Source organism: Alexandromys fortis, unplaced genomic scaffold (genome assembly GCF_014885135.2).
Source record: "Alexandromys fortis isolate MF-2015 unplaced genomic scaffold, M_Fortis_MF-2015_v1.1 scaffold_7, whole genome shotgun sequence".
Taxonomy (NCBI): domain Eukaryota; kingdom Metazoa; phylum Chordata; class Mammalia; order Rodentia; family Cricetidae; genus Alexandromys; species Alexandromys fortis.
The window spans coordinates 9,321,295-9,329,877 of record NW_026067920.1 but is presented as its reverse complement, the minus strand read 5'-3'; the positions used below and the strand labels follow the sequence as shown (position 1 = coordinate 9,329,877).

General features: G+C 54.2%; 1 protein-coding gene across 1 annotated transcript in view; it reads right to left on the bottom strand.

Moving 5' to 3' along the window:
* Positions 1-2,237: 2,237 nt before the first annotated feature.
* The window catches only part of Ramp3 (receptor activity modifying protein 3), a 17,830-nt gene continuing 11,484 nt past the window's right edge, over positions 2,238-8,583 (bottom strand). Inside the window, exons 2-3 of the mRNA XM_050140834.1 lie at positions 4,871-5,003; positions 2,238-3,250 (exon numbers count right to left, since the gene is read on the bottom strand). Coding sequence (XP_049996791.1) covers positions 2,995-3,250; positions 4,871-5,003 — 389 coding nt within the window. The 3' untranslated portion in view covers positions 2,238-2,994. The remainder of the gene's footprint in view (positions 3,251-4,870; positions 5,004-8,583) is intronic.

Sequence of the window (8,583 nt, the reverse complement as noted above, 5' to 3'; positions counted from 1 at the left end):
TTCAGCACAGCTGAGCCTCCAGAAACAGGCTGCCTGAGCCAGTTATATCTCCCTCCCAGTTCCATACAGCTGCTCCTCGGACTGCCTGAGTCCTCATAGCCACAACCACAGCCACAGTGCAGCCATAGTTAAAAACACAGCCACAGCACAGCACAGCACAGCACAGACTCAGCCTCAGTCACACACCACAGCACTGCACAGCACTGCACACCACAGCACTGCACAGCACAGCACTGCACAGCACTGCACTGCACACCACAGCATAGCACTGCACAGCACTGCACAGCACTGCACTGCACAGCACTGCACACCACAGCACTGCACAGCACACTACAGCACACACACCACACCACAGCACAGCACTGCACAGCACTGCACACCACAGCCATAGTTCCAGCCCAGTCACATATCCCTACATTTCCTATTCCCCCCAGGACTGCCTCTTGCACCAACAGTGCCTGGCACAATTTGACAAAGCGAAGACCTGTCTGCTCTTCCCCTGGAACCCTTTGTGTGCATGTGCACACACGCGCCCACGTGCGTGCACGCGCGCACACACACACACACACACACACACACTTTATGTAGACATATATGCATAAAGGACATCCAGACTGCTAAGCATCAGTCTGACCCCATCCACAACTCATAGGATCACTCACTGTGTCCTTGGCTGCCACTGGTCCCATCCCAGACCCCTATCATAACTTAAAGTCCTTTGTGTCCCACACTGTGTAGCCTGCCCACCTGCCTCAGCACTCACAGGCCTCCCCAGGGCTCTAGCCACTCCTTCCCCCCATTTTACTGCTCCACAAGGCCACTGGCCTCTTTCCCCACCCCATCACCCTTTGGGGGACAGACACCTTATCCCACAGGAATGGGCTCTAAATCAGCTATGGTGTCCACACTTACCTCCAGGATCCCATGGAGCAATCACAGGTCTGCAGCAAAGCCTTCAAGTACAGGCTAGGCCTGAGCTGCCCTGTCCAGGCCCTCACCACTGCCAACCCAACCGCACTCTGAGACCTGCCCCAGGGAGCTGTGGCCCAGGGAACCGCTCCTTCAGGCGTCTCTGACAAAGACACTAATCTCCACTTTTTGATTGTTGTTGCTGTTTTGTTCTTTGAGGCAGGGTCTCACTGTTGGTTGGTCTGGAACTTGCTTTGTAGCTCAGGCTGCCCTCAAATTCACAGAGATCTGAACATCTCTATGCTGGGACTAAAGGCATGTGCCACCAAGCCCCAGCACTTACTCTCTATCCCTTCTTGGAGACTCCCACAGGTGGCTCTTCTGAGCACAGGTGGGAGCTATGACCACTCAGCTCCAAGAGAGAAAGCCTCACTGTTGCTAAGAGAAACAATGATGGGAGATTGGGCGATAGTGCCCAAAAGTCACAGAGAGGCCAGGGAAAGTAGCTCCGGGCTCACCCCTGTGTGGGAAGCTATCAGTAACCCGGGTCTCTGGAACCCAGGAGACAGCTGAAGATGTCTTCCCCAGGAGAGAGGCATGGGGTTTCTTCAGGACACTTCAACATATGCTGGGGGTGCTCAAACTGGGGGAGCAAGACAGACAGCATTGGAGATGTGGCCTCCCCAGCCCTCCCAGAACATCATTTGATGCTCCACATCTAATAAATGAGCTATATGCCCCCACGTGTATGGACGGATGGACTAGAGGGTCCATCACTGTGGACATCGAACCAGTCCAGGACCCATGGCATCTATCTCAGAGCTGCTACTCAAGTGGCAGGAGGTGTGCCAGGAGCCACATGGCCGGTTCACATTCCCATGACAACCTTCCACACTGGCCTTCTTCAAAAACAAGGAATAACCCCAGATCTTGTGCATGGCATAGACTCAGCCAGTCATCCACACCTGCAATCCCATGGTATCCACCAGGACTTGGGTACAGTGGGGAAACTCTCTAGCCAGAGGACAGTGATGAGGTCAGCAGCCAATACTCAACGATCCAGGTCCTCCAGCTGGAAGACAGATGAAGCCAAAGACAGTACAGCACCACCTACTGACCATCATCTGGCTGGCCATATCTGGCCAGGGCCTCTCCTCCCCAAAACCCGCAGCAGGACCTCTGGCAAAACCAGAAAAGGAAAGAAAGGAGAGAGGGTGCTAAAGCAGACCCTCCAAGACCCTCTCCTGTGGCTGCCATCCCCGGTGACTTTACTCAGAGCACCTGAGAGACGCTTTAACTACGTATCCCCTGAAATAAAACAAGAAACGCCAGATGTAAGGGGGTTCTTTAATCACAGAGAACAGACATCAGAGACAGAACAGTCAAGCACAGACTCTGCTCAGACCATGCCTTACTCCCAGGCACTCCTCAGGAGGTCCAGGCCAGTCCCCCACCTCAGAACGAGGTCCAGGCCTCACTGCAGGGCAGGTGTCTATCAAAGACTGATGAATCCCCAGCCACACAGGACATAGAACTGGACGGATCAGACATGCAGAGCTGTAGGTGACATGTGGCTCCCAGTGACTCCATCTCCCAGTCCCCAAGCTCTCCTTCATGTCCAACAGAGGAGATACTCAGTCTCCTAATCAGGAGGGTTCAGAGTTCCACATCTGCCAGATGACCTTGCCTGACCTCTCTGCCCAAGTGGAGCAGAGGTCAGGGTCAGGACTAGAAATGGGTCAGGACCTTGACTGGGGTCAAAGCTGAACAAGACTGCCAAGAAATGGCCAGAGAATAGGGAGCCCAGCCTGGGGAGTGGGGGCCCCAGCAACAGATACTTCCATACGTGGTACACAAACGAGCTTTGTCATTTTCTTCCACTAGCCCACTGGCCCACTTGCACAGTCAGCCTGAGCTTTATCAGGCTGCAGGCTAGACAGCAAGGGCCACATCAGCCTGGGCAGGAGGATTCTGCCATGGTCAGATAGAGTGTAGCCAAAACAGACCAAACAGAGGAAGCGTCTACCGGTTCTCAAAGCTCTGGGCCGCATTCTTGCCAGGCATGGCCTTCCACCTGGCAGACCCTCACAGCAGCTGCTCCGTGCGCTTGCTGCGCCACACCACCAGGCCAGCCATGGCCACGGTTAACACAACCGGCACTGCGATCAGCGGGATGAGTATTTCGTCGGGAGGATCTTCCCAGTGGGTCCTGTCCACGGTGCAGTTGGAAAAGAACTGCCTGTGGATGTCGGTGATGAAGCTCTGGGCTAGCGGGTTGGGCCAGTAGCAGCCCACGATGTTGGTCTCCAGCTCCGTGCAATTAGTGAAGCTCTCGTAGTACCTACAGAGGCAGAAGGTTAGGACCACAGCTCTCTCAACACCCTTCACACCTGCCCCGCCTCGGGGCCCAACAGACGCGGGCAGGGAATGGTCTGGGCTAGATCCCACTTGGCCACCTACTAAAACTATGACCTCTGAAGTCACTTCCAACTGGGACATCTGTACCTGTGACCTTTTCTCCAGGTCATTTTTCTACATCTGATCCCTGAAGCTGTAAGCTCCCAGGGTCCAGGATGTTTGTTCAGCCCTCCCCAACACTATACAGGTCTCCCTAAAAGACATGGAACCCAGGCCCACAGCCACAAGGACCTGTAAAGCCCTTGTCATCTGAGCACCCTGAAGGCCTGAGGAAAGAGTCTGTCTCAGGCCAGGGCCAGCTTCCTCCCAACCAAATCAATCTGCTCTCACAAGCCAGGTAGACCTATGAGGCCCAGTCTCTGCCTGCTCGCTACTGCAAAGTTGCCCCTCTGCCCCACCTGACAGGATGCAAGGGGACTGCTATATTATGAACAAATGTGGAAAAGTCTCCCAGAGACTCTCCTGAGATGGGTCTCATCCATCCTACCAGACTTCCCGTTGTTTCTATAGGCTGCCCAAGGACTAGAGCTACCAGGAACCAGAGTTCAGCCTGATGTATGGAAAAGGATTTCCACGTAACCCCTTAGTCCAGGATGCAGTGAGCAGCCTCAGGAGGTGGTGGCCCCCCTGCTATTGGGGTCTTTGAGGCCAAGGTCAGCTAAGAGGTTCTGGAGGAAGCTGAGTGGATGGATGTCTTCCCAAAGCCAGCAGCTCTACCCAGCCTGTTCAGATGAAAGACAGATACAGGAGAAAGAGGATCCTGGCCCAGTCTCCACGGGGTCAGGGCAGAGACCCACCTTCTCCTTCCTGTGTTGTTCCAGGAAGGAGTGGGGACTTGCCCTTTAACAGGAAGGAGCTACTTCCAACAAGCTGCTTCAAAAACGTCATTGCAGTCTGAATTGGCAGAAGCATCAGAATAAGGATGAAAAGCGGGAGGGGCGGACTATCAATGTCCCGGGTCCTATGTGTCTACTCCTCCCTGGGCAGGGGTCTGGAGCCTATTCATTCACAGATTCCTGACTTACAGCAGGCTGGTTCTCAAAGTCCAAACCACATACCTGTGGCCTCCAAGGTTCTTTACAAGGAAGAACCAGAATCAAAGAGGCCCAGAATCAGTATCCAGACTCAGAGGCCCCACTGGGCTTCACTCTTGATGCAGCCCTGGAGATGCTCAAGCTCTCAGAGCATCTGGGACAGGGAATCATAAATACCCCCAGGAAAACATTTTGCCTCAGAAGGCCCCTTCATCTCTATGGGTGTTGAGAACCACATGCTATGGCCCTCGTGCTTCCAGGCCTTTCCACGGAACTGCCCAGAAGTACCACCCACAACAGTTGTCCTCACAGCTTTATGTGGCTGAGCCAGGCAGACCCCAGAAGCCCCTACAGCCCGGGAATGTGTGTAGGCAAAGCACGCTGGGGACTGTGGGAGGGCTGTGGTGGCTGTGCCTAGGACCTAGAATGTAAGTAAGGGAGGAGCCAAAGGGCGGGGCTAGGCAGAGTGCAGTGTGCAAGGGCAGTCCCGTGACCAGCAGGGCACTCACACGACGAACTCGGACAGGTTGCACCACTTCCAGACATCCACCCTCTGCATCCTGTCAGCGAAGGTTCTCCCACAGCGGGGCAGCCTCTCCAGCATTCCCGTCTCATTGCAGCCGCACACCTGGGCACACTCATCTAGAGAGGACAGCAGAGAGGAGGAGGATGTCCAGGGGACTCTGATCAGCACTGTCCCTCCTGCTGATGAGCCACCATAGGCCAGTCTTTCCTCAACCCTGACCCTGGACCACAGCAGCGGCACAGGAAGGGAGCCATAGGGAAGCCCTACGCTAGAGTCCTCAGGAGTGGGCAGAAGTCCTGGGCATACCCAAGAGCCACCAACTTCAGCTCAGTGGCCCAGGGTGCCTGCAACAGTCTTGAGAAAGGCCCTGAGCTGGTATGGACCTCCCAGGCCTGAGATAACCTGCTCTGATTCTGGGACTCATGTTCCCAGCAATGACACTCAAGCCTGACACTGCTTGTCACCCCAGGATTTCACCATGCCATCCCCTCTACCTCACACCCGCATTCTATACGCATGTGCCTAACAGGGACCAGAAATGTCTTACTTCCCACCAAGCGTGCCGTCTTGTTCCCCAGAACTCACTCCATGCCGTGGCCATTCCAGGGGGCATAACTTCACTGCTTCTAAACCTCCTTCACATAACCCCTATTCTGTTCCCATCATATAACCAAGGGAAACAGCTCTATTCGGCTTGGTATGTGGGTGTATAGATCCCTGCCAACTGTATACTGGTGTGTACAACCTGCTGTGTCCTGAACAGAGCGTGGGAGGGGGGCGTAATCTGGGAGGTTTACGGTCCTACTTTACGTGTGAAGTGTCTGTATGGTGTGTGTGTGTGTGTGTCTGTGGGTCTGTGTGGTGTGTGTGTGTGTGTCTGTATGGTATGTGTATGTGTCTCTATGTATGTATTTATGGTCTGTATGATGTGTGTGTATGTGTGTGTGTGTCTGGGTGTGTCTGGGTGTGTGTGTGTGATGTCATCAGAAGGCATCTACATCCTGGGGTTTGGTGTATGACCCAGCTATGTGCCCTAGAAACTAGTGAAGACAGGAGGAGACAGGAGAGAAGCTCCTGCTTGGAATGGGGTAGACTTGGCTACACCAGTTACCAGCTCAGCCTCAGTTTCCCCATCTCTAAACAAAGTAAATGTCCATGGCTCGTGGTGGCAAATGCTCACCCGTTCCCCTCAGTTAGCAATGAAGTAATAGCAATAGTGGAAGGACAGATGTGCAGTGCTCTGAGAGGTCAGCCAAGCCTGCCGGGGCCCCACATTCTCATGCAGCTCTCGCTGGCTGAGATCTTCTAATTAAACCACCTGAAGGAAACAGTGGGCCCAGACCTAAGCACTTTCTGTGCAATAGCTCACCAGATTTCAGAGCGGAAGCCACAGCCCTCTGGATCCTCACAGAGGGAGCCCCAAGAGGCTCTAGGTTCACAGACAAGAGCCCACCCCACCTATGGCAGGAAGTCTTGGCAATCCAGCTCACCTTGAGGGTGGACCTAAGACCACACACTATTCTTCTGGGGACAGATAAGTGACAAGAGTGAATGAGGTGAGAATTTGCAGAGTGAGCAGGTGTGATGCCCCCAGGTGACCTTGGCACTCACCTGGTAAAGGGGACACACGCCTGCAGAAAGCAAAACAGCCTTCCTCCACACCCATAGGGAACATGAGAGAATGACACCGCCCGGAAGCCAGAGAACAGGACACAACAGGGCCTCCCAGCTGCCTGGGACCTGGATGCCCAGACTTGGAAGGCCTTTTTCATTCTGTGCCTGTCTAAACCTATGAACCCAGGCTGATAACACTGGGTGTCATCCCCAGTGGGACAGGGCAGACAGGACCCTGTTGGTGCATACAACCATCTCTCTTCCTGCATCTGAGCACACTAAAGCCCCCAGGGAACTGCAGTGCAGCAGGAAAGGGCTCACAGCCCTGGCTCTGCACTGGAGCCCCACCACATGTAAGAGGTGGTGGGACAGAGGGTGACCACATCCTCTCAGGGCAGCCCCTAATAGATAGGTGTCAATGTCCCATCTCACCCCCCCCCCGCAGCAATCCATGACCTCCCGACCCCTCCTTCACCCACACACTCACCTGTCCACCTGCCCACTGCAGACCTGGCTCATCTGAAAACACAGACCGTTGCACCCAGGGTCTGGCCCATGTCTGAGACCCTGTGCCCTCTTCTACACAGAACGCCACATACATAGTGTCTCATAGACACCTGTAGCACATAAAGTCTGCACATAAAGATGAGGGCCTGCTGTCACCCGGAAGTTTAAAAAAAATGCATGTGATGTGGGGGGGGTGGGTGTTTTGCCTGCATATGTTGTCTCTGTGCCCACAAAGGCCAGGAAAAAGTATCAGGACTTCTAGAACTGGAAGTACAGACTGTGAGCCACCACGGGGGTTGTGGGTGTGAAGAACCTCTGCAAAAGCAGCCGGTGCTCGTCACTGCTGAGCCGTCTCTCCAGCCCCCTGACTCACAGGTTTAGCAGGACTGTGAGCACTTGTGTCCAGGGAAGAACTGAGCTGAGTACTTAGAAGGGAAGCAAAAAGGAACTGGCTCCTATCTCCAGGGAACCTGCAGGGTGCTAGAAGGAAACATGGGGATTCCTGCTCTGAAAGGGCAGAAACTGAGGCCAGGGAGTACGGGTCAGGGCAAGTCTGATGACCAGGAAGTCTTAGCTCCAGGGTGTGTGAGGGCTGTGCGGGAAGGCAGCCACCTTCAGAAGACTCACAGTCTAGACTATGGTGGCTGGAGAAAGGACAGCCAGAGCTGCTTCTAAACCACAGCAAGGCCTGGTGCAAAAGCTGAGGGCATCCTAACAGGCTTGTCCAGGTTGATCCAAGTTATCCAGGTGGCAGACAGGGCTTAGGCAAGAGGAAAATAAGCCCAAATGTTCAAACACTGTAGCATCAGTGGATACCGGCCATAGCCAAAAGACAGGAAGGTGACACCAGTCAGTGAAAAAAACGGTTATCTCTGGCCTCACAGAAGCTCCAGGGTGCCTCTGACACCCACCACACAGGTCCTAACCTAAAGCCATACAGCTTGGAGCAAGGAATTAGCAAGCCAATGGCTAGACGGAGTGGAACCCAGAGCCATGGGTTGGTTTTGCCCAGTCTAGAAACACTGCAGGCAGCTGAAGCCAGGATAAGGTGCGAGGGATGGTCTTCAGGAGATGGGTGCTGTCTATGGAATGAGCCAGAAAGAGCTGCACACCCGGCAGGCTGGGAGTGACTGCAGCTGGGCAGGGCTGGGGAAGCCCTGGGTACACAACAACCTTGGGGATTTCTAGACTAAACTCACATGAACTCGGGCAATCTAGGGAAACCCCAAGTCATGACACTGCAGAAGGTGACCACAGACAGTAAGACCTACCAGAGCAGGGGCAAAGTTAGGCCCTCTCTGGGAAGACATGCCGTGATGGCAGCCCTTATGAGACTTCACCATCCGTCGTCCAGGGCAGCTGGGTGGCTCACAGTCAGCTTCAGTGACAGATACGGCTCAGTTAATGAAGTGGAGAATGACCAAGGAGGACATCTAACATCAGTGTTGGGTCTCCACATACACACACGCATGGGCATATGTACATGAGCACACGGAGAGAGAGAGAGAGAGAGAGAGAGAGAGAGAGAGAGAGAGAGAGAGAGAGAGAGGAGAGAGAGGAGAGAGAGAGAGAGAG